General features: G+C 20.9%; 7 protein-coding genes across 7 annotated transcripts; 3 read left to right on the forward strand and 4 right to left on the reverse strand.

The window, feature by feature from the left end:
* Positions 1–772: 772 nt before the first annotated feature.
* Positions 773–5486, forward strand: PY17X_1039200 (DNA mismatch repair protein, putative; the record flags this gene model as incomplete). The annotated part of the gene is made up of 4 exons (XM_718767.2): positions 773–3211; positions 3304–3841; positions 3970–4218; positions 4378–5486. The coding sequence occupies 4 exons, from the start codon at positions 773–775 to the stop codon at positions 5484–5486; spliced, it is 4335 nt and encodes a 1444-aa protein (XP_723860.2).
* Positions 5487–5668: 182 nt separating this feature from the next.
* PY17X_1039300 (conserved Plasmodium protein, unknown function) lies at positions 5669–8431 on the reverse strand (the record flags this gene model as incomplete). Its single annotated transcript, XM_722753.2, has 1 exon — positions 5669–8431. The coding sequence occupies one exon, from the start codon at positions 8429–8431 to the stop codon at positions 5669–5671; it is 2763 nt and encodes a 920-aa protein (XP_727846.2).
* Positions 8432–8653: 222 nt separating this feature from the next.
* Positions 8654–9621, reverse strand: PY17X_1039400 (uncharacterized protein; the record flags this gene model as incomplete). Its single annotated transcript, XM_722752.1, has 3 exons — positions 8654–8728; positions 8863–8975; positions 9222–9621. 3 exons carry the CDS (start codon positions 9619–9621, stop codon positions 8654–8656), a joined length of 588 nt encoding a protein of 195 aa, XP_727845.1.
* A 795-nt stretch (positions 9622–10416) lies between these two features.
* Positions 10417–14135, forward strand: PY17X_1039500 (GTPase-activating protein, putative; the record flags this gene model as incomplete). The annotated part of the gene is made up of 7 exons (XM_022956356.1): positions 10417–12737; positions 12866–12953; positions 13220–13392; positions 13511–13580; positions 13687–13791; positions 13900–13990; positions 14110–14135. The coding sequence occupies 7 exons, from the start codon at positions 10417–10419 to the stop codon at positions 14133–14135; spliced, it is 2874 nt and encodes a 957-aa protein (XP_022813404.1).
* A 758-nt stretch (positions 14136–14893) lies between these two features.
* PY17X_1039600 (conserved Plasmodium protein, unknown function) lies at positions 14894–17831 on the reverse strand (the record flags this gene model as incomplete). Its single annotated transcript, XM_022956357.1, has 5 exons — positions 14894–15073; positions 15190–15514; positions 15623–17079; positions 17339–17436; positions 17690–17831. 5 exons carry the CDS (start codon positions 17829–17831, stop codon positions 14894–14896), a joined length of 2202 nt encoding a protein of 733 aa, XP_022813405.1.
* A 1856-nt stretch (positions 17832–19687) lies between these two features.
* Positions 19688–20566, reverse strand: PY17X_1039700 (conserved Plasmodium protein, unknown function; the record flags this gene model as incomplete). The annotated part of the gene is made up of 1 exon (XM_022956358.1): positions 19688–20566. One exon carries the CDS (start codon positions 20564–20566, stop codon positions 19688–19690), a length of 879 nt encoding a protein of 292 aa, XP_022813406.1.
* Positions 20567–23092: 2526 nt separating this feature from the next.
* Positions 23093–24019, forward strand: PY17X_1039800 (conserved Plasmodium protein, unknown function; the record flags this gene model as incomplete). Its single annotated transcript, XM_722390.1, has 1 exon — positions 23093–24019. The coding sequence occupies one exon, from the start codon at positions 23093–23095 to the stop codon at positions 24017–24019; it is 927 nt and encodes a 308-aa protein (XP_727483.1).
* Positions 24020–24678: the final 659 nt, after the last annotated feature.

Raw genomic sequence — 24678 nt, forward strand, 5'->3', positions numbered from 1 at the left:
ATATAATATTTATGTACAATGTGCAAATATATAGCTATTGTTAAGTTTAATAGTATTATTACTATTTGTTTAAAACTGTTAACAAACTTAATTGTAGATTGAATAAAATTTATTATTCATGCATTAATATTGCTAAATATATGTTTTATAACTATGTATTTTTTAATATTAGAATAAATGTGGAGTTATATAATGGATAGCTATATTGTTTAGGAAATTTAAAATTTGGCTTTTTTTTTTTTTGTGTCATTTTTTTTTTATTTATACCATTTTCGCTAGATATTTTTTTTTTTTTTTGTAATTTATTTCATCGCCAAAAGAAGAGTTAAATATTCAAGCGAATTATGTATGTTTATACATACACAATTTTGGAGTAAAATAATTTTAAAAAGAATAATTTATATTTTTTTAAGATAGAGAAATGTTAAAGTATAAATGATTAGTTATATATTTTATGGTGTAAAATTGGGGATACACCTTTATATGTTGTATATATATATGTGGATGATATACACAATTTTTACATCATTTCTGAACATATATGAAGTATAGATTTATGCAAATAATAAACTTGGGAAAAGAATGATTCATTTATTTTGTCTACAAATATGTGTACCTATTTGCCATCTTATTGTTGAAAAGCTGAAAAAAAAAAAAAAAAAAAAAAAATGAATATGAACATACAACCTACATATAGATAGTCATATAATTTTTCTGAAATTTTCTATAATCATGAAATATGTTTTTTTTTTTTTTTTTTTTTTTTGAATAAATGAAATATAGGGTGGTAAAAAGTTGTATATGCATATTTATAATTTTTTTAATGTCTTTAAAAAATACAATGAGCTTAAAAAAAAAATTAATGTTTATTTATTCGAATAAAAGAAGGTTGATATCTGTGAATATAAAAAGGAAGGGAATAATATATTTGAATAAAAAATTTATTAATAGTTTAATATATACAAAAGAAGATGAAATATACAAAATTAATGATTTAAAAGAATCTTATAAATTAAGAGATGATGATATTTTCGAAAATAAAGATAAATATATATCTAAGGAAGATACAAACAATATAATTTCAAATAGTTTGTGTGAGAAATTGTCTAATTTAGAAAATACTAAATGTGAAAATGATGAAACTAATATATCTTGTTCGTCAAATTTGAGAAATGGATTTACACCTTCAGATTATGAGTTAAGGTTATATAAAAATAAATGTATGATACCAATATATTGGATAAAAAAATTAGAAAAATTAAAAAATATAAATGCTATTAATTGTATAGAATATTTAAAAGGAGATAATTTATTATATTTTGATCATTATAAAAATAAAGGATTATTGAAATTTTTAAATGATGAAAAAAAAAAATATAATAATTGTATTATTTTATCACGAGTTGGTGATTTTTATGAAACATATGGTTTAGATTCTATATTTTTAATTGAATTTTTAAATATAAAAAAAATGAATAATAAATTGTCTTGTGGTTTTATAAAAAGTAGTATAAATAAAGCATTAAGTATATTAACAAATAATAATTTAAATGTTTGTATATATGAAGAAATAAATGAACAATCTTTTAAAGCTAAAAAAAGATATCTATCTCAGATTGTTACTCCTGAAATGCCAATATATTTAAACAACATACAATATTGTTTTGAAAATGATAAAAATAAAGATGAAATAAATGAAGATAATACTAATAATTCATTTCCAAATTATTATGATTTAGACATAAAAGAAATTGTTTGTATATATATTCAAGGTAAAAATATATTATCATTAAGTAAAATTAACTTAAGCTTAAAAACTATATCTATATATGATAATATAACATTTGATGTTTTAAATGTGTATTTAAAAAATACAAACTTTTTAAAAGCATATATACACCAACATAATAATACAACGTTTACAAAAAAAATAACAGAATTGTTTAAGATTGAAAATTATTATCTTTTTAATAATTTTAATAATAGCTTTGAATTTCATATGTTCATTTTGGATAAATTAAAAAAAAATATTAATATTGGTGGGTTGTTTAGGGTTATAAAAAATAAGAACATTTTTAACATAATCAAAGAGAGTAGGAGTGGTGAAAAAGACGAAACAGAGTTAAAACAAAATTTCGAATATTCCTTTTCTTCATACTGTACACCATTAAATATTTTTACTAGTTATAATATGGGTTTATATAAACAAAATAATTGTTATGAAAATCGAAATAATTTTTTATTTTATAATATTATTGATGTAAAAAATAAAAATTCTAATAGTATAAATATTGCAGAGTCGCTAGAATTTTTTAAAAATTTATTTATTTTTTATCCCCCTTTTAGTGTGACAAAACACATAAGATATATAAATGAATATATTCAAAAAAATGTAGATACATTAATAATATCAAATGTTAGACCATTTAAAAATAATATAATTATTACCCTTTTGTCAAATTTTAAAGCAGATTATATAATTTTAAAAAAAATATTAAGTAATGTTTTGGCAGTACATAAATGTATGCATACATATGATTATTCATTTTTATCATCATTATTTCATGTTTTAAATCATCAAAATTCATTCAAATTAAATATAATAAAATTTTACAATTTATTAGAAAATATTAAAAAAATATTAACAACAAATTTATGTTTGTCTAATTCTCAATTCTCTTATCATTCAAAACTTTTCCCATTTAATGATTTTGTTTTATATCATGAAAGTGAAACAAATAATATTATTAATGAAAATTTATTGATAGATCAAAATGAAGATTTAGAAAAACATCGAAATCTTTTGTTCCAAACTATATTAGCCAACTATGGTGGAATGGATAAAAAAGATGAAGATTATAAAATACAAGTCCTCAACAAACTTTTGAAAATTGACAACCCAAATGGGATAATAGGGGTTAAGCGCGGGAGAGCCGGGCTAGAAAGAAATAAAAATAATACTAAGGCTGGCAAAGATGGTAAGGCTGGCAAAGATGAAGCTCAGCATTTTTTTCACCCTTTAAACAAAAAAGGAGACATAATGAAAAATATTTTTGTGACAGATGATGTTTTAAAAAAAATAAAACTATATTTTGCTTCTATAAATAGAAAAAAAAAAAAAATAAATGAGATAATTCGAAATATTAATATGAATTTGGCTTCTTCTGTGCATATTCTTTCTTTTGTATCAAATTTTCTGCAAATTGTTCAGGTAGAAATATAATTCTAATTCTAGCTTAAATTTGCAAATTCTCGTTCATTTTTCTCGTCACACATTTTATTTCATTTTCAATATTTTTATAGGCATTTTATAATCACACAATAAATAGTATAAGCCGTGGTTGGAACTTACCAATATGTAAGCACTTAGATGTAAATTATGAAATAAAAGATTTTCAAACAATTGAAGAAAAATTAAATTTTATTCAAAAAAATATGTACAATAGTTATAAAGAAAATGAAAAAAATCATAAAGTTACACAAAGCGAAGAAAAAATTGAAGAATTAAATAATGGCAATTTTTTTAGTAACAACTCAAAATTAAAAGATGATGAAAATAATAAAATTTTAGAAAACCTTGATAAAAATAATAAAATTTTAGAAAACCTTGATAAAAATACGATAGAAGAAATAACAAAAATTTATAATAACAAAAATTATACTAACGATACTTTAACATATATAATTGAATTAAAACCGTATAATATAAATAAAGACAATGTTACAAAATATAATGTTTTGTTGAAAAAAAAAAAATTTATTTTATTGACAGGAGAAAACATGAGTGGGAAAACTACACTATCCTTCACTATTATGTGTATTTTATTTTTATCAAACTTAGGTACGTATTTTTTATATACCCACAAAAATGTTCACTATTTTTTGGAATTTCACATATCTTTTTGGATATCTATTTTTTGGAATTTCACATATCTTTTTGAATGTCTATTTTTTGGAATTTTCTCTTAGGAATGTATGCCCCATGTGATAAAAGAAGTATTGTTGGTAAATTCCGAGAATTTTATAGTTTAAAAAATATTAATTATCAAGAACAGATTGAAAACATGTCTTTGTTTAGGGAACAAACCCATTATATAAATTCTATAATTGAAGAGATAAAAGAAAATTATAGTATTAACAAAAAAAATACTAGAGACGAAGAAATTTTTATTCTTTTTGATGAACCTTGTATAGCTACGACCCCCCTTGACAATGCAGGTAACAATTCATCTAAATTAAATAATCTAAATTTGGTACGAATAAGTTTGTTCCTTTACACTTACACATGTGTGTGTATGCATATATATAGTATATTTATTTTCTCTTTTATTTCTCTTTTATTTTTCTTTTATTTTTCCGGGTTTAAATAAAATACAGTAATAATTAGTGCCGTAGCCGAATATTTGAAAAAGTATTGTGGCATTATTATATCTCATAATTATGATTTGCTAAATAAAATATATCAAAGCGAGAATATAGAATTTAAGAAGATTAACGATAATGTAAATTATCTTAGGGATCAACCAAATGGATGTGTATTGACATTGGAAGATGGAATTTGTAAAAGCAGTCAAGCTTTAGAAACTTGCAAATATACAAATACAGATTCTAATGTTTTAAAGCTTTTAAAAATGTATGAAAAAAAATATAAACTTATATACAATCTTAGTAATACATTATATTATAAATTTTTAAAATATCTTAAGAATAAAAAAGAAAATAAAATTGATTTGAATAAATTTTTTGACAATTTTTATGAAAGTTATAATAATGGAAAATATAATATGGATATAAAAAATGATGAAAAGACAGGAAATTGTAAATATGTTACAGACATTTTTAATTTTAATGAAATAAACGAAATAATAAATCATGAAAATGTAAACGACAATATAAACGACAATACAAGTGGAAATGATAATTTCGAATTTGATGAAAATAACCATAATAGTTATATGATAAAAGAAAATAATTTGGATGAAAAAGAGTTTGAAAAGAATAAAGAAAAACCGATTATATATAAAGATAATAATTTAATAAATATAAATAATGATGAGTTTTGGGAATATGAAAAATATTATGAAAGTGAAATACAAGTTGCTATTAAAACAATTGAAAATTTGATAGGAAAAAAAATAATGTATGTTAGAATGGATGAAGATATTCCTATATTTTTTAAAAACAAAAGTATAGTATATATTCTTTGTATATTTGAAAATTTTAAAAAAGTTGAAAAAAAAAAACCATATTTTTATATTGGAATAAGTGATAATATTTCAGAAAGAATAAAATATCATACAAAAAATTTATTAAAAAATAAAAGTCTACTAAGAAACGAAAAAAAAAATAACATATTAAATTATAAATATAATATGACACAATTTTATACATTATTATTTAATGTTGAAAATAAAAATATAGCTGCAAAATATGAGAAACAGCTAACTGAATTTCTAAAAAATTCATATGATATTATTTCGAAATAGCTAAAATAGCTAAAATAGATAAAATAGCTAAAATATATAAAAAAAAAAAAAAAAAAAAAAAAAAATGTTCATTTTATAAATATATTTTAGGAAGTATTTTATGAAATGAAGGGGTAAAATATTTCGTTATACTGAATGTTAATAATAAAATTTTTTTTTTTTTTGTGTGTGTTTTTTCAATATTAAAAATAATATATATTTGAGACAAAATGGGAACATTCACTATCATAACATTTTTGAACAAATATATTTTTATTATAATTATAAATTATATAAATATGATTAGATTTATGAGATCTATCAATATTTTTACAATATTTATTATCTTTAAAATTTAGTATATATTCTTCATCATTATATGAGATTGAACTTATAAAGTATTGGATTAATAAATATATATTATCACTATTTTGTTTATTTAAAAAATTTGTATATTGATTTAGTAAATATGTAAAAAATTCTTCATTTTTTAAAAAAAATGAATCACTAAATTTGTTTATATTAATATTTTGTTGATTTGTTTTTTGGCTTAAATTATTTTTGCCTGTCTTTTTTTCACATTCTTTTATTTTATTTATATTTTGACTATAAATATTTTTCATTTCGTATGTTTCATAGTGACCCATAAAATTGTGACCATTTTTTTCGCTCGTTTTTTCGCCCGTTTTTTCGCCCGTTTCAGTGTGAGCCTGGGTAGTTGATTGTGCATATTCGGGTTCAAGTTGAAATGAGTCATAGTTGATGTTATTATATATATGAACAATTTTATAAAAATAATCTTTGGTTATTTCTGACCTAAATTTAGTTGTGTAAATTTTATTTTTTTTAAAATTTGTATACAAATTAAAATTCCAAAAAAATATAATTTTTAAAATATGATTAACATGTTTATTATCCTTTAAACTATTTAAGTTGATAATTTTATGAGCATTCAGATTCTTTATTTGTTTTCGTTTTGTCAAATTCGTATTTTTAATTTTAACTCCAATAATGTCATTAGTGTGTAAGTGTTTGTCTATTAATAAATGCAAATTTTTTTCTGCTGTATCATTTAATCCATATATATTATCTTGAAATTCTTTTTCTGTATGTTCATATTTAAATATATTTTTTTCACTTATTTGATTATATATATCATTTTTTTTATAATATGTTACTAATGATTTTAGAATCAATTTATTTATGTCTTTTTTTTCGTAAGGTTTTACATTAAATTGACTTAAAAGTAGTTTATTTTTTTTATTTTTTTTGCTTGAAAATATCATCCGAAAATTACGATTTTTACTATATACTGAATTATCAATTATACATTTTAATAAAACATTATCACCTTTAGTAGTTTCATTTATATAATTAAAATTTAGTTCGTTTTCATGATTGTTTAAATTTGAAAAAGAATTATTTTTTTCAATTTCAAGTGTCATAGTTAAATCATCATAATTGTTAATAATATTTTCCTTTTGGCTATTTACATCCCAATTTTCATTATTATTTGTCTCATTATATATATCATTTTTTTGCTTATTACAATTTTCTATATTTTCATTTTTTTTTTGAGCATATAATAAAATAATGTATTTTTTTTTCTGGTTATTGGGTATATTATTACTTAGGTCATTTATATAATAGTTTATTACATCTTCTATACTATCACAATATAGTGAAAAATACATGTTTAATTCATTTTTTACCTGATTATGTTCATTATCTAATTTGTTTTCTTCTTTAATTTTTTTTTTCGAATTTTCAAATTTTGAGTTATTTTCCGTTAAGGGTTTACCATGTTGTATAGCAAATATCACATCACTTATTTCACTAAAATCATTAATAGAGTTAATATCTTCAATTTTAGAATCAAATTTTGATGTTTTATTTAAATTATTTTTTTCAAAATTTAATAATTTTATTTTTTCCTGATCATCGATAATATATTCTTTATTTTTATTTATAAAAAGTGTTAGCAAATTAATACTGTATATATGTTCACATTCTGCTATAGTTTGATGTATATAATTTATGAATAAGTCTACAAAATATTTCATTGAATTTTCGTTGTCAAAAAGAAGATATATATTTTTAGTTTCTTCATCATTTGTTTGTTTATCTTTTTTTTTGTATTGTTCATTTTTAAAATCTTCATAAAAGCTATCTGAATTTCCACTAATTTTATTTAAAAAAAAGCGAGCATAATTAATCAGATATTCATTATAATCCCAATTTAAAACATGAATATTTTTTACAATTATATGAAATGAAATTTTATTATTTGTTGAACTATCTAATATTAAAATGTCGTTTAAACATATTTTTATATTAAAATAGTTATAAATAAATAAGCATAATTCAATTAAAAAAATAAACAACACAATATCTTTATTTTTATATTCCTCAATATTATCATATTCTATATCAAAATAAAGCCACCTCTTTTCATTACTTATTATTAATTCATAAAGATTCATATCTTTATCTTCTTCATCCTCAATACAATTGTTTGGATAGGAATTGCTGATTTGGGGATGTGTATCTTTATAATATATTTCGCTTAATGTTAATGTGTAAAAGCTGTAAAATTTTAGAAACTCATAAAAATTGTCTATTATAAAACATCTTTTTGCATTTTCAAGTTCTTCAGTATATACAATAATATTTTGTTTTTTATAAATAGATAAATTGCGATTTCTATGATCAGGAAGTTGGCATACTATTCCGGCATGCTCGTTCTGTCCGTTCTGCTCATCCTGCTCATTCTCTGTAACCTTTTTATAATAGTTTAATGCATCATGTTGTTTGTAAAATATTTTTTTTTTTATACTATTGGATGTATCGTTATCATTAAATTTTTTAATTTTTTTTAATATAGCATATTTTTCAACATTTAAATATAGTGAAACATTATTCTTGCTTTTTCTTTTCCCATAAAAAGATTCTGCATCAATTACCATCGTAGTTGTTGTTAATATGTGATTATAGCAAAGACACTTGGCTATAGTATCTGGGTATGTTAAACAGGACTACATCTCGGCATATACACAAGAGTGTAGATATATATATGTATATACATATATTGGGGCACGTTGAAAAAAATAATATGGCTAGTTGTGGATTGATATAAGTTTCCATGAATTTGATAATATTGTAATTTAATTAAATTTTGTAAAAATAAATTATACAAGAAATAATGATCGTATTCGTTCTTTTATTTTGTCATCAAATAGTTTGTCTTGTATTTCGTCTCCGACCTGAATGAAAAATGAAAAAAAAAAGTGAAAAAAAAAAATGAAAAAAAAAAAGTGAAAAAAAAAAAATGAAAAAAAAAAAATGAAAAAAAAAAAAAAAAATGAAAGTAGGTGCATATGTATAGGGGTTAAATTACTTGATATAGAGGATTTAAAATGATGAAATCAAGAAATATTGTTTTGTAAATGTCCTTTAAAAAGTTTGATAAATTGGCCATATCTTTATGAGTGATTAAAACGAACTTGTAAGCTGCGATTGGAAAAAAAGAAAAGTCGGTCAGAATATGAAAGTGAGAAAGATATAATTTGAATTTTAATATGACAGTAAGGAACAAAATGAGTACAACACAATCATATATATGGGGGTATGTAAATATATGGGGATATGTAAATATATGCGGGTATGTATATATATGGGGGTATGTATATATATGGAGGTATGTATATATATGCGGATATCCATATATATGGGGGTATGTACATGCATGTGGTTAACCTGTGAGTGTCTCAAAATAATGCAACTTGTATAAAGGGGTATTAAAAGAATCGAAATTTCCAACATGTAAATTATTTTGGGTATTTAATATATTTTGTTCATGTGTTTTTGTATTTACGTTAATATTTTTAGTGCCATTATCCATTAACTTATATAAGTTTTTTAATTTTTTATTTGGCTGTATATTAAAGCATAAATAATTTATTGCATATATTGAGCCTAGTAATAATTTTTCAGTCTCATTTTTATTTTCACGTCCTAACTTTTTATTATCAATTTTATTTTTTTCCTGATCATTGTTTTTTAAGCAAGTATTGAAAATTGGCTGGTTTTTGTAAAAAATATAAAAGTAGTAATCTCGGGAATTTTCAGAGACGTCTGCACTTTTTTCATTTAGCATGTTATTTGTATTTGTGTAAGTATTTTTATTTTGTATATTTTATCAAATAATAAGTATATTGGAATTGTTTATAAATATGTATATTTTCCAAAAATAATGTCAAACCTTTTGCATGTTTTTTTCAAAACTTTTATAAATAATTATTTTTATTGGTGAGTTTGTAAAAAAAGAAAAGGACGAAAATTTTAAAATAAAATATTAATATACATATGGATATTTAAAGAAATATAAAAGCAATTTGTTAAATTGTAGAGAAATATGTAATATATTTTTTTACGACGTATTTTTTTTTTTTTTTTTTTAAATTTTAGCTTTAAAAATTTAGTAGATGATTTTACAATTTTCTCAACTTTTAATAAATTTTGGATGTGCAACTTAGATATAGGCCTAGATATTTTTTTTTTTTTTTTTTTTGATACATATAAATCCGGAACTAGATTAAATTCGTGATGTGGAAAAAAAGAAAAGAAAAAGAAAAAGGAAATAAAAAGAAAAAAGAAAAAAGAAAAAAGAAAAGAAAAAAGAAGTGCTACTATATATTTCTCAGAGTTTATATAATAAAATATATATTTTTTTAAAATTTATTCTCAAAATATCTATTTAAATATATTTAAGGTACATTTGAATATTAAGATATATAGAAAATAAATAAAAATATAATGTATGGATCAGCATCAAAATTATTCAAATGAAAAAAATATAAATAATGAAAAAATCAGAAAAGATCCAAACTTTTCTGAAAAATTGCTAAAAAATTTAAGAGATAACATATTTGAGAATAATAATTGTATAAATATGAATTCTAGTGAAAATTCGTCTTTTCTACAAACAAATTTAGAGAAAAATACAAATTTTTACATTAACGAATCAGAAAAATTTAGAGACAATCAAATAAATAAAAATTGTACAAATAGTATAAAGAGAGAACATAATGTTGATGGAGAAAACGTACCAATTAGTTGGTGCAACATTGATATCAATGATAATAGTTCTGATAATAATTTTAAGGTTTTAGAAAAGTTACACAATGGTGATATAGAACATACCAATTTTGTAAATGACCAATTAGATAATAGTAAACAAAATGTATGTGGAAATATAAAGCGTTGCGAAAATGGAAATGCGGAAAATGTGGAAAAAATTGAAAAAAGTGGAAGTACGGAAAATGTGGAAAAAAATGGAAGTATGGAAAATGTGGAAAAAAATGGAAGTATGGAAAATGTGGAAAAAAATGGAAGTATGGAAAACAAGTGTACATTTGAAATGGAAGAATATATATCTAATAAAAGTGTAGAAGGAAATACGTTCAAAGAAAATAAAGATCAAATATGTGAAGATAGCAAACGATGTGATGATAGCAAACGATGCGAAGAAAACGAAAATCCAAATTTAGAAACTAAAAGAAAAAACGAACACAGTTTTAGCAAAGAAATAAAAGCATTGAACCCTCCCAAAAACGTTTACGAATACAATCATAATGTTATATATCACGAACTATATATTGAATTATTAGAAGTAAACAAAAATTTGCAAAATGAAATAAAAAATTTAGAAAAAATAATAGAAATGCAAAAAGAATTAATAAAAAGCAAAGAAGGTGATATATTTGAAAATAATAATATGATTGAAAAAAGGAAAATGAGTAGTAAAAGTTTTGTTAATAATAATTATTTTTTAAATTTTTTTAATAAAAAAAACAAAACTAGCAAAAAAAAAGACGATGAACAAGGAAAAGCTGATAATGAAGAAGATAATGAAATTTTTGAAAAAGATGAAGGATTAGCTGAATCAAATTATAATTATAATCAGCAAAGAAAAGGAAGTATGACACGATTTCAGAATATGCCTTTTTCATTTTTTAGTGATAAAAGTAGTAAACAAAAAAAACAAAAAAGTACCGAATCAATAAATACAATTAATTTATCAATACAAGAAAAAGACAACGAAAAACAAAAAAATAAAAGAAATATAGGGACTCCGAAATGGACAAAACAATTTGATTATAAATGGATTAAATCTATTAATAATTCTAATAGTTTCCAAGAATGTGAATTTATTTATAATGATGATATGAAAAAAAATGACGAAATAGATAATGATGAAAATAGTGATATAAATAATAAATATATGAAATTGGCTTTACGTGAAAATGAATATGTTGAATTTTATGACAATGACGAGAGTTGTACTTTTGACAATTCAAATAACAAAATGAATAAAAAAAAAAGTTACACATTTTTTAAAGATAAATCAAATTCAAAGGAAATAGAAAAATACAGAGATTGTGATTATAAAGATATAAATACAATTAAAGAAATAACACTTATAAAATATTGGTACAATAAAATAATACCTTTAATAAATGATGAAAAAAAAAAATATACATTGATTGAATTAATAATGATGAATTATATGCCTCAAGTTATAAGAGAATATTTTTGGAAAGAAAATATAAATAACAAATTAAATATAACAGATTATTTTGTTAAAGTATTAATTAAAAATGCAAATTTTATACAAATATATATATATATAAATAATAAACAATATTATAATATTTTTTCTCGTTATTTTAAAAATTTAATAAATTTGGAAAAAAGTAGTATAAATATTGTACCCTCATTATTAACTGAAAATTGTTTTGTAGATGAAAATGAATTAATAAATACAGTAAAAGAAAGTGAGCTTTATAAAAAAATGATAACAGAAAAAATATTTATAGAAGATGATGAAGAAATTAGTATTGACATAAAAGAGAATGGTAAAGTAACATGTTCTGAGAAGAGTATAAAAATGAATACTGAATTAAATAGTATCTCAAATATTAATAAGGATGAAAAATGTGATAAAGAAAATAATAAAAAAGACAAAATTGAAATGAAAAATTTTGAACATTTAAATATTAATATACTTCAACGTTATTCAATCCATAAATTTTTTTATCAAATATTAATTGATTTAGATCGAACAATGTATATAATAAAAAAAAACCAAGAATATTATCATCGTACTAATATAGATAAAGACAATTTTTTGTTTGATTTAAATATCCATGATATAAAAAAAAACTTAAACAAACTTTTACAAATGTATGTTATATTCAAGCCTGAATTGGGGTAAGTATAGAAGGGGAGAAATAGACACATCATATCTGTACTTTTCCATTTTTCTACTTTTGCATTTTTCTACTTTTGCATTTTTCTACTTTTGCATTTCTGATTGTTTTTTGAATTTTATTCCGTAGGTACATCCAGGGAATGTCATATATTGCCTTAGTATTTGTGTTACACTGCAAACTGGAAAAAGCTTTTATCCATTTTGCAAATTTTATGGTAAGGGCCTACTTCGAAAATAGCCTCAAAATGATAGAGAAACGAAAAGAAGTCGTGAATAAATCGTGAATAAATCGTGAAAAAATCATGAAAAAATCGTGAAAAAATCATGAATAAATCGTGAAAATATCATGAATAAATCATGAATAAATCGTGAATAAATATAATTTTTATTCCCGTTATAATTTGGCGTTTCGCTATCAAGTTCGTCATTATTATTACGCCAGTTTTATTATGGTTGATTATATTTGTTTTTTTTTTCGCAGGAATATAAGAATATGCGCAACTTGTACAGCTTTAACAAACAGGAAATAAAAATATTTTTATTTACAATTAAGGAAATTTTGACAAAAAAAAATATTGACGTTTATAAAGAAATCGTCAAGCATTATAATATAGACAATATATTTATTCAATGGGCTTACACAATGTTTTTAACGTAATTTTTTTTTATTTAAAAATTTAATGTGAATTTGTTTAGCTTGTTCACAAGAAGATTGTCATATATATAAAATACTATATGGATATTTGTTTTTATATTTCTTCATCCTTTTCAGGTGTTTACCTTTCCATATTTTTATTCGCACATTTGATATCTATACATTTAATGAAAAAATCATATTCGAGGTAAATAAAAAATAGCTTTATAAATTATATAAAATAAAAAGGAGAAACGCATTCATAATATTTTATATATATATATATATATTTTTTTTTTTTTTTTCCTATTTAGACAATTATATGCATATTTACATATTTTAACAAATTCCACTCTACGGAAAATGTTGATACAATGATAAAAAATTTGTCTTCCTTTTCGCTTAATATGAACATACAGGTAAGTCCTTTTATATATGCCTACAAATGTGTTCATATACTATTTTTGGCAAATTTTGATGAATTTTGATAAATTTTGATTTTTGACAAATTTGTAAAACTTTTTTAGGAGGATAAATTTTTTTCAACGTTAAAAAAATCAAGAATAAAAAAAAGGAAAATTATATATTATAGGGAAAAATATCTTTCCACCCTTAGTAGTAAGACACGTTAATTTATTCGAGTTTTTTTTGTCATATTTAAGATTTGTTTGTTCTGGAATATGACATATATTATAAGTTATATTAATATAAGATAAATTTTTATAATTTATTTTTAGAAAATGAAGAAATCCACGAAAATTAAACATAATTTAGTGGAGAAATTTATATAATTCGAAAATATTTCGAGAGATGATAACAAGTTGAGAGTATGTATATATACATATTATTTTTGTTTTTTCATATATTATTGATATTTTAAAATTTGTGAAAAGATAAAAATAAAATTTAAATTTGTTATTACTCATTTGTTTTGGTTATAATAATATTACATTATATATATACAATTATTTTTTAAAAACAATTAAATCTTTTTAAAATTTTTTTTAAATAAAATTTACAACACACATGTTACATTTTACCAAATCATAATTGTAACAATAACATTATATTATACCAGTATGATGGTAAAAAAAAAAAAAAAATATAAATACATATATATAAACACATTTCATATTTTATATTCGAATATTTGCTAAGCATACGAATATTTTTTCTCTCTGGATATATGAAAGGAGTAGAGAAAAAAAATAATATTAAGTTCATGAATTTAAAAAAATAAAATAAAATAAAAGAACAAAAAAAATATTATAAAAGATTGTATTAGTATTAGGGGATTATGTAGACTGAAAAATTCTCGTTTAGAATTATAATCCAGAATAAATAAAAGGAAACATTTATCAAAGATGTTTTATAAAGTAAAGATTTTGAGTATATAAAACGGGGATAGGTCATAATGCTAAAAAAATATGTAAATAAAATATTTACACACAGGCTCAAAATTGAGATAGTATATGTGTCTATTCACAATATATATAACTGAAATAAAATGAATATATCTTTTTATTCTGTTTTAAATTGCTCTTTAACATATGTGCTTAAAAAAAAAGATAAATCGAAGTATTTTTTTTTCTCTTCATTTGTTTCTGATTTTACAATGTTTTTGACTGATTTAGTGGCATATTCTTGTATAAAATTTACAAAGGATATTAAATTTCCATAAAATTTCATGTAGTCATTTACCTAAAGGTATATAATATAATAGGTAGTATAAAAAATAAAAGTAATAATAACAAACTGAACAAAAGTTAATATTTTTTTCAAATTTTTATATTTTCTTTTAGTAGTAAAAAGTGTACCTTTTTTAGCTCCTTTTGGAGATCAAGGTAAAGATTCACTAAGTGATTGATCTCGAAATCGTTAGGACTATTTTCATCATGTTCATTCTCATCATTTTGGTTTTCTTCGTTAGTTTCATTTATACTCAATTTATTTTCTATATCTTTACTTACATCATTTAGCCCATTTTGAGACTCCAAATAATTTTGCACCTTATCAAATTCTTCCTTTACAGTTTTATAAATATAATCGATATTGGCATTTTCTTTAAATTCTTCGAGATAAAATTTAAATCGTACGATTAAAAAGAGCGAAAAACAGTCAAACTTCTCCAGTTTTAGGTTCCTATTAAAAAATAATAATAATATATGTGTATGTATATATATATGGGTGCATAGATACAACAAACTTTTGAAAACCAATATGCTATTCGTTATGTTAATTTTCCATTACCTATTGTGAAGCAAAGCGAAGTTAGCTAAGGCTTTCCATGGATCTGAGTTTACATTTTTATCGTAATTAATTATATCATAAACATTTGTTTCATTGATATATGTAGATATATCAGTATTTATTAATTGTTCAAATTTTATTTTATTTTTTATTTTAAAATTATATACATCTACATTATATATTAATTCTATTGAGTAAAAAAAATTTGAAAATTTTTCCTTAATTATATTATTGTAAGTTTCTTTAAATTTTTGAATGTGTTGTTCGTTTTTTGCATTATTATTAAAACCATTTCTTAGTGTATTTTCCTGTTCTGTTGGATTTGCATCTCCAAATATATTTAATATATTGTTAAATGTTTGAAATTCATTTATATCTTCTAAAAAATTATCACTAGACTCATGAGGGTATTCCTTTCCGCAATAATTTAACCTAATATATGTTTCGATAATTAAATATAATCGATCCAAAAATAAAAATATAAAAAAGTTTACTGCATATAAATCTAATAAATTAATTTTAGTAAACTGAGATATCCATTTCATAAATTTTTTTTTTTTATATTTAAATAGCTTTTCTCTTAAATCACAATATTTTTTATATTCTTCATTATTTAAGGTTTGTGATAATATACTTCTGAAACGAAGACGATAATCAAATCTTTTCTCATCAAATAAGTTTTTTATAATTTTTTGGATATCTTTATTTTTAAAGATATAATCATCATATATGAATTCTTTTTTTACGGATTTTTTTAATTCCTCCAAATTATATTCTTTATTATTTTCTCCAATAGACATGTTATGTTCAGTACTATCATAACAATTGTCATCATCACTTTGATGGTTAACATTATTATCAATATCATCTATCTTTTCTGTTTTTATTAATACATTTTCCATATTATTACTCATACACCTGATATTCATTCCATTCTTTTCCTTATGATTCAGCACATTGTTATTGTTATATAAATTCAAACAAATACTGCTGCTATTAGCAATATTTTTTATGTTACTTGTATTGGCATATTTATTTTCATGATTTAGTGTATTTTCATCTTTTCCTTTATCGGAAATATTAAATGTATTATTTACTTTTTTATTTATACCGTCTGACTCTAATTTGTTATCATCAACATTGTATACTTCTTTTACAATTTCGACATTATCCTGTTGTTTTATTATATTTTCAGGAGAGGTAAAATCATTACTCCACCTCTTATTGTATACGTCTTGAAAATTTTGAAATTCAAATGGGAATATTTTTTTTAGAAATACTAAAAGATCCTTATTTTTATTATCATTTTTATACTCATATGAAAACTTTTTAAATATAACATAACATAAAATATTCATATATAAATGCAACCCTTTTATAAAATTGAAATTATCTTCTAGTTTATAAATTCGCAATATTCTAGCTATATAATTTTTTAAATTTAGATCATATTTTACCTGAACGGCAATAAAAAAAAATAATAAATAAAGCCGAGCTAGCTAATTTAAATTTAGTTGAACAATATGTAACCAAATATCAACATTAAAACGGTACTTCGAGATAGCAAATAAATTAAAGCAATTAAAATTTTTAAATATTATCACTTTTCCTCTTTTTTTAAAAAAAAAAGGACTAATACAAAATAATAGTCTTAATTTATTTTGTAATTTTATTTCAACTGTCTTTATAGTTTTGGGCATTTCATAGGAAACTTACATTGGAATAATCAATTAGGACATGTCCATAATAACGGCTAGGCTTGCATTTGTTTTTATCGACGTTTTTATCAATCTTAATATTCTTAATTTTATTCACTAAAAAGAAAAAGCATATAAATTATATAGGGAATTGAAAATGTGTTTATACATAATAAATGTGTTTATACATAATAAGCATGTTTATACATAATAAGCATGTTTATACATAATAAGCATGTTTATACATAATAAGCATGTTTATACATAATAAGCATGTTTATACATATATGAATTTGTATAAATAGCACAAGTGTATTTTCTACAGAACGAGTATACATATAGTTCAAATATATATGTCTTTTTAACTCACGTGATTTTTTATTTTTTTTTTTGATATAATATACTAATTTTCGTTTTTGATCTTTTGTTAATTGTTGCATTAATTCTCCCCATTCTTTTTTATTTTTGGTTTTTAATATTGAATAAATGTCTTTAATTCTGTCATCATCCATGATTATAAACGTGTATACTATACCGATATTAATTTATTTTTATTTTGTTCAGTTTCTTTTATCTCCCCCCCCTTTTTTTTTTTTTTTTTATTTTACTTGTTTGCCAATTCAAATTAAAATTATCATGAAGAAGAAAACCTTACCGATATAACATTTTTAAATATTATTATCAAAGGGGAATATAAAAATTAATGTATATGTATAACCTTTTTTTGGGTTTAATGCTCTTAAATTTTGTTAAATGAATATTTTCATATGAGGAAAAATACATACAAACTAAATAAGCTTTTGATAACGTACTGTTATTTAATTGGGTACCTGTAAATAGGTGAAAATGAAAAAAAAAAAATAAAACGGTTTATTTTATGAGCCTATTGTATTGAACTATAAATTATAAAATAATAAAGTTAAAATAGTGTATGAAAAACTGCAAAAAAATTAAAGAAAAGAAAAAAACAAATAATTGAGCATTTATTTATATCGATATATGGAAATTAATATGTGATAAACCATACTACTGATGTAAACCATAACATTGATGTCATTTATTATTGAAACAAAAGTTAATATTTGGGTTCAATTAAACAATGGTGAAATACAATTACATATATTATTAAGGAAGAGCTATTAAGGAAGAGTTATTAAGGAAGAATTATTAAGGAAGAGTTTCCTTAGTTTCCAATTTTTGCCTTTTGATATATACTCAATATACTACAATACAATACATTCGAGCCCAATTGAACCCTTGTATACATCCAGATATTGTGCAAAAATATTTATATGGACAACATATGGTATGGGTGTATTAAATTAAAAAAATAAAATATATTTCTTTTGTTAATATACAAAGTTTTGTTCATTTTATAAATGTCTACGTATAAATTATGGGTTATAATTAGTTGCCTTTCTATTGAAATTTATAATAAGTATAAACATAGAACAATCTTAAAGACCAAAGTTATTTATTCTATTTTTCGACATTTTCAATATTTTTCGACATTTTCAATATTTTTCAACATTTTCAATATTTTTCAACATTTTCAATATTTTTCAGTTTTTCCAGGGGGATTTCCAAAAAAATAAAAACCATAATATTGATTTATACTTATAAACCGATATTATTTTTTCCTATTAATATATTATAACTTTATTTAAAGACTATTTTCAAAATATATTACAATAAAATAGTTTGTATGGTATATATAAAAATAATATGCATATTATGATGTAATATATATATAATACATGCTTATGTAATTTGACAAAATTATTATGAAAAAATGTCATAACCAAGTAAATAAAGTTGATAAATACCAATATAAAACCGAATACATAAATAAGTGTATATGCTAAAATAAGTAAAATACAGTATAACTATATACATGATATATATATACTGTTAAATGTAATAAAGCAATATTATCATTAAATCATGTACTTAAAAAAATATATATTATAAATCTGTATAGTATATATTTATTAAAACGTGTAAATCTATTAATCATACAAATAATATATAGATATAACTATATTACATAGAAATCAATATAAAGCTGTAAAAACATAATACATGTGGATAGGGGGATATATAAAATAATGCACAGTACATATATACAATATATATGTGTTTTACCAAAGCATTCATTATTATATGTTTAATAAAAGTATTATTTTATATATGTCGGTGCAGCACATTTAACAACGCGAAAATAAAGTTATCATTATGGATAACGTCGCTAAGTAATGTGAAAACATTGTCAGTATAAAACCGGTGTATATATATATATTTATGTATACCCAGGATTTAGTCTATATTGATAGCATAAAAATGGGTATTTTTTTTTTGTTCATGTTCATCATAATTCATCTGAACTGTTAATAATATTAGTCAAAAAGTTTTCATACCATTTATTATTAACTGTTAAATTTTTTAATTCTTCATGATCGATTTCCATTCCCATAAATTTTGTTGCTTTATGTAAAATATCTAAATGTGCTTTACTGTTACTAATATTGACTTGTAATTTGGGTTTTTTAGATCCATCTTCTGATGGTACTTCATGAATTTGAATATCGTTCAATAAAGCTTCTGTAACACTACTATCATTTGTATATTCTCTAAATTTTATCATGCCTATTAAAATTTGATTTAATTTATTTTTAGTTTCTGGATCTTTTAATTCATCTTTATTCATTTTCATTAAGCTAGCTAACTTTTCTAACATTTCATCATGACCTTCAATATCATTAATAATTTCATCAATAGATTTATTTTCACTATTATTTTTGACTTTTTCCATTGTTTTTCTTAAAAATTTTTTTACCATTTTTTTTTCCGATGTTTCATTTTTTGAATTTAATACATTTTGTAAATACATATAAAATCTTATCATTTCTTTTATATCATTAGGATTTATTAAATTATCAAATATATGATCATTAATTCCAGGAAAAAAATTATTTTCATCTATTATTTGGTTATTATCATTTTCGCTATGTCCATGATTGTCTAATACTGTTTTCATTTCATTAAATAATTTAGTAGCTTCAGATAATTTATTTTCATCAAGTAATTCTTTTAATTTTTGAAGGTTCTCCATATAAATAGCTTCGTCAGAGCTATCAATATTCATATTTTTTAAAATGTTATTTTCATTTGCTCCATTATTACATTTGATTATGGATAATTTTAAAAGTAAAAAAAGAGAAAATGTTACTACCTTTTTGTTTACCATTTTATTGATTGTAAATTTTTATAGTATATTTTTTAAAAATATTTTTTTTTTTGTATATATTAAATAACAATATAAAAAATTGAATGAAACTATATAAAACAATAATAAATAAATGTTGGTTTGAAACGTATGTAAAAAAATGTATGTATATATTATATAATATATATAATAGTCTATATATTTACAGTCATAAAAAAACTAAGAAAAATATTATATTCTGATCATTATATAATTTTAATAGTGAAAATTTTGTTGAAAAAATTTAAATTAGGAATATTTTGTCTTAAAATATATATAAAAAAAATAAAATTACTGGTATTATTTAATAAGAAATATATGTATAATTAAATTATAAGTTTTATGCATAGGACAAAAAAATAACCTTTATAATATATGCCAAAAAAAAAAAAATTTATCCAAAAAAATTATTATTATCATATATAATATATTATAAATTTTTTTTATGTGGAATCAAATTTTTACATGCATTATGCACTAATTATTTTTTTTTATTAACAATAATATATATGGTATTGTAACCAAATTATAGTATTTAAAAAAAATGGAAAAAGGAACTTTTATAGAAAAAACAATGTTATATATATTTTTATTATATTTTTAGCATTACTAAAATTGAAAATGCGAATATAAAATTTTATAGTATAGTAAATTTATGTCCTTATTTTATTTTTAATAATTGTCATATTTATATACAATAATTTATCTATTATATATAATATTATAATATATAATATATATGACATGCGAACGAATTGTATATATAGTATCTTTTAGAGATATATAGAACGAGGTGAGACCATTACTTTTCATAATTACCAAAAAATATATATTCTCTAATTTTATTTGTTATGTCTGATAAATAAAAATAGGTTTGAGTTTCTATCCCAATCAATATATTATAAATAAATGTATAAATATATATTTGTTATACACAATTTTTTTAAAAATTATATTTTATGCCATACTTTTGCATGTTTTCCACAAATTACGTAAAAATTTATTCAATCTTTTTGAAATAAACATAAGCAACAAGTATGATTAAAATAATAAATAACTAAGAATTATAAAATGTTTTTATACAGTATTTGTATTTTATTGGTATATTATATAATTGTTATAAATTGCATAATATTATACTCCAGGATGTGTAAACATGAATAAAATCAATGACCAATCCAAGAGTTGTAATATTTTTATTATAAAGGTTGCTTACTTTTTTAAATTATAAAAAGAGAAAAATGTATATAAATGGCATGTATGTATGGTTTATGTACATATACATGCATGTAGACGTGTTTCCATAGAAAGGACAAATTATAATATGTTCTTATTCAAAAATTGGCAATTAAATGTTATAATATATATATATTGCAAATTAAAAAAAAAAAAAATTTAACAATATTTGACCTTTAATAATGGGTTTATATATTTGTATGTTTAAAATATAGCTAAATTATAAAATTTAATAACAACACAATAATCTGTTTTTTCCATTTTTACTAAGTTTTTTATATTTGTTGAAAATTTTCAAAAAATTTCGCTAAAAAAACAAAAAATGTTTGCACAAATGTTTGCACTAATGCTGAAACATATATAATATTTCGATAAAATATTAGATCTGTTTTTCACTTTATTAATCAAGAAAATTATATAGAAAGAGTGTAGAACAAACAAATGTTTTAGCTTATTTTAATTTTGTTAATTTTGTTAATTTTGTTAATTTTATTGGAAAAAATTATTATTATCATAAAATGGTATTTGCAACAAGGAGGAGGAGTATATCAAATTAATGTGTGAAAAAAAAAAAATGTGAAAAAGCACAAAAAATAAAATGATTGATAAATATGCCATAAAATTAAAAATTTGGTGGTATTTTTAATATGAATACATTTATTGTGTTTACTATTATTTTTTAATATAAATATATATACATATTTATATATACAATTCAAATAAATAATTTTTTTTTTATAAGTTGCCTGTTGTTCGTTCTTATTGAAGCTGTTTATACGCATGCGTATAATTTGAAAAGAGAAAAAAAACAAATAAATAAAATATAGTGAAAAAATATAGTGAAAAAATATAATGAAAAAATATAATGAAAAAATATAATGAAAAAATATAATGAAAAAATATAATAAAAAAATATAATGAAAAAATATAAAAGCACAATAACTATTTACACACAGAGATAAATTAATATATAATAAATTTTCTTCATTAAAAAATGCATGTTGTAAAAATTCAATGAACAAATTGTATATATAATTAAACAATATAGTGTAAAAAAAAAAAAAAGCCCCCCCTCCCATATATATATAAATAATCTTCGCCAAAAAAAATGAATACACTTTTTTTGTAATTTTTTAAATTACTATCACATTTTGCTCAAAACTATAAAATGAAAAAAAAATAGGGAAAAGTAAAATAATAATTACAGGTACAATAATGTGTCCCCTATTATATTTTTGCTAAAAAAACCAAAGCAAATTTTGAGTTAATAAAATGAAAAAATTGTTTCTATATTTTTTTCCGCTTTTTTTTGGAATATTTAATGAACATATAACATGTTTGAAAGAAAATATTATTGCACACAACCTAAAACCTGATAGTCATTCGAGTGGTATAAAAAATGTAGGAAATAATGTGTGTACATGTGATTTTACTGATAAATTAAATATAATACCACAAAGCAAAACGAAAATAATTTGCAGCCTTAAACCCAATTTTGGAGACGAAATTCGAATATTAGCAAATAAAGAATATGATATATATTGTTTTAATAACTCTAAAATATATTGTCCTTTAAAAAATAATTTTATAAATAATGCAGATATAAGTAATTATTCAAAAAATTTAAAATATACAATAAATGATATACAACATAATAATAAAGCTGTTAAAGAATATCGTTTAGTTATAGATAAAAATGCAACAGACATATTATTTTATTGTACTATGAGACCAAAACAAATATCTGAATTATTAGAAGGTGAAGTCAAAATTGATTTAAAAAGAGAAATAATTGAAGAGTATTCAGTAATACAAAATACAGATACTCATGTTTGTGATTTTTCTCACGGAAATTTAAATATAAGTCCGTCTGGAGGGTTTTTTTATAAAAATTCAAGATCAGTTAATTGTATATATAAAGTTGTACCAAATGAGTTGTTTTTAATTAAATTACCAAAACTGGATGTTGTAAATGAAGTATTATTACCTAGTATTGTTAACTGTTTATCAGAACATTCTTTTATTAGTTTTACTTTAAAAAATATTGAAGAATATGATGATAATATAACACTACATTTGACATTAGGAAAGGTTAATAAAAAATTTACTTTGGTTTGTTCTTTTAATTTGTTGGAATATAAAAGTGAACCATGTCATATTGGAAGAAAAGGGAATGTCGTATTTTATTTTAACCCATAAAAGGATATGATAAAAAAAAAAAAACAATGAAAATGCATAAAACATTATAATAATATGATTTATCATAAACGTGATTATATTGGAGTACAGAATTAAAGACATAAATACAGAAATATAACGAAGAGTTTAGAAAAATTGTGTGTAAAAAGCAAATTTTGCATGGTACACAAATATATACAATTAATTGAGGATAGTTTCAATTCCGAAAAAATATAAAATATTTTATATTCTTACATTTTTCATATACCTATTTTTAGTTTCATTATACGCATATTACTGGGTATGGTAATATATGTAGCACAGTGATATTTACACTATTTTATTTTTTGTTTTTGTTTTTTATTTTTCGTTTTTAATGTTTCAAATCTCCAAAATTTTGAGAAAAATATTTCATTAATTTGTCTTTTAATTTTGTTTCAGTATTAAACATTATTTGATTTTTAAAACATTCTTTAATTCATACGTTCTCAATTGAAGTTTTCAGACTTATTTCATAGTAAATGAAAAATAGTTGAACTATTTGTAATTGTATAATAAATAAATAAATATATATATATATATATATATATAATCGTATAATAATATTAAAAAAAGGCAAAGAAAAGGAAAACGAAAATGTAGACACATATGTGTGCATATTTATGTACCCATACATAAAT

The sequence above is a fragment of the Plasmodium yoelii genome (assembly GCF_900002385.2).
Source record: "Plasmodium yoelii strain 17X genome assembly, chromosome: 10".
NCBI lineage: Eukaryota > Apicomplexa > Aconoidasida > Haemosporida > Plasmodiidae > Plasmodium > Plasmodium yoelii.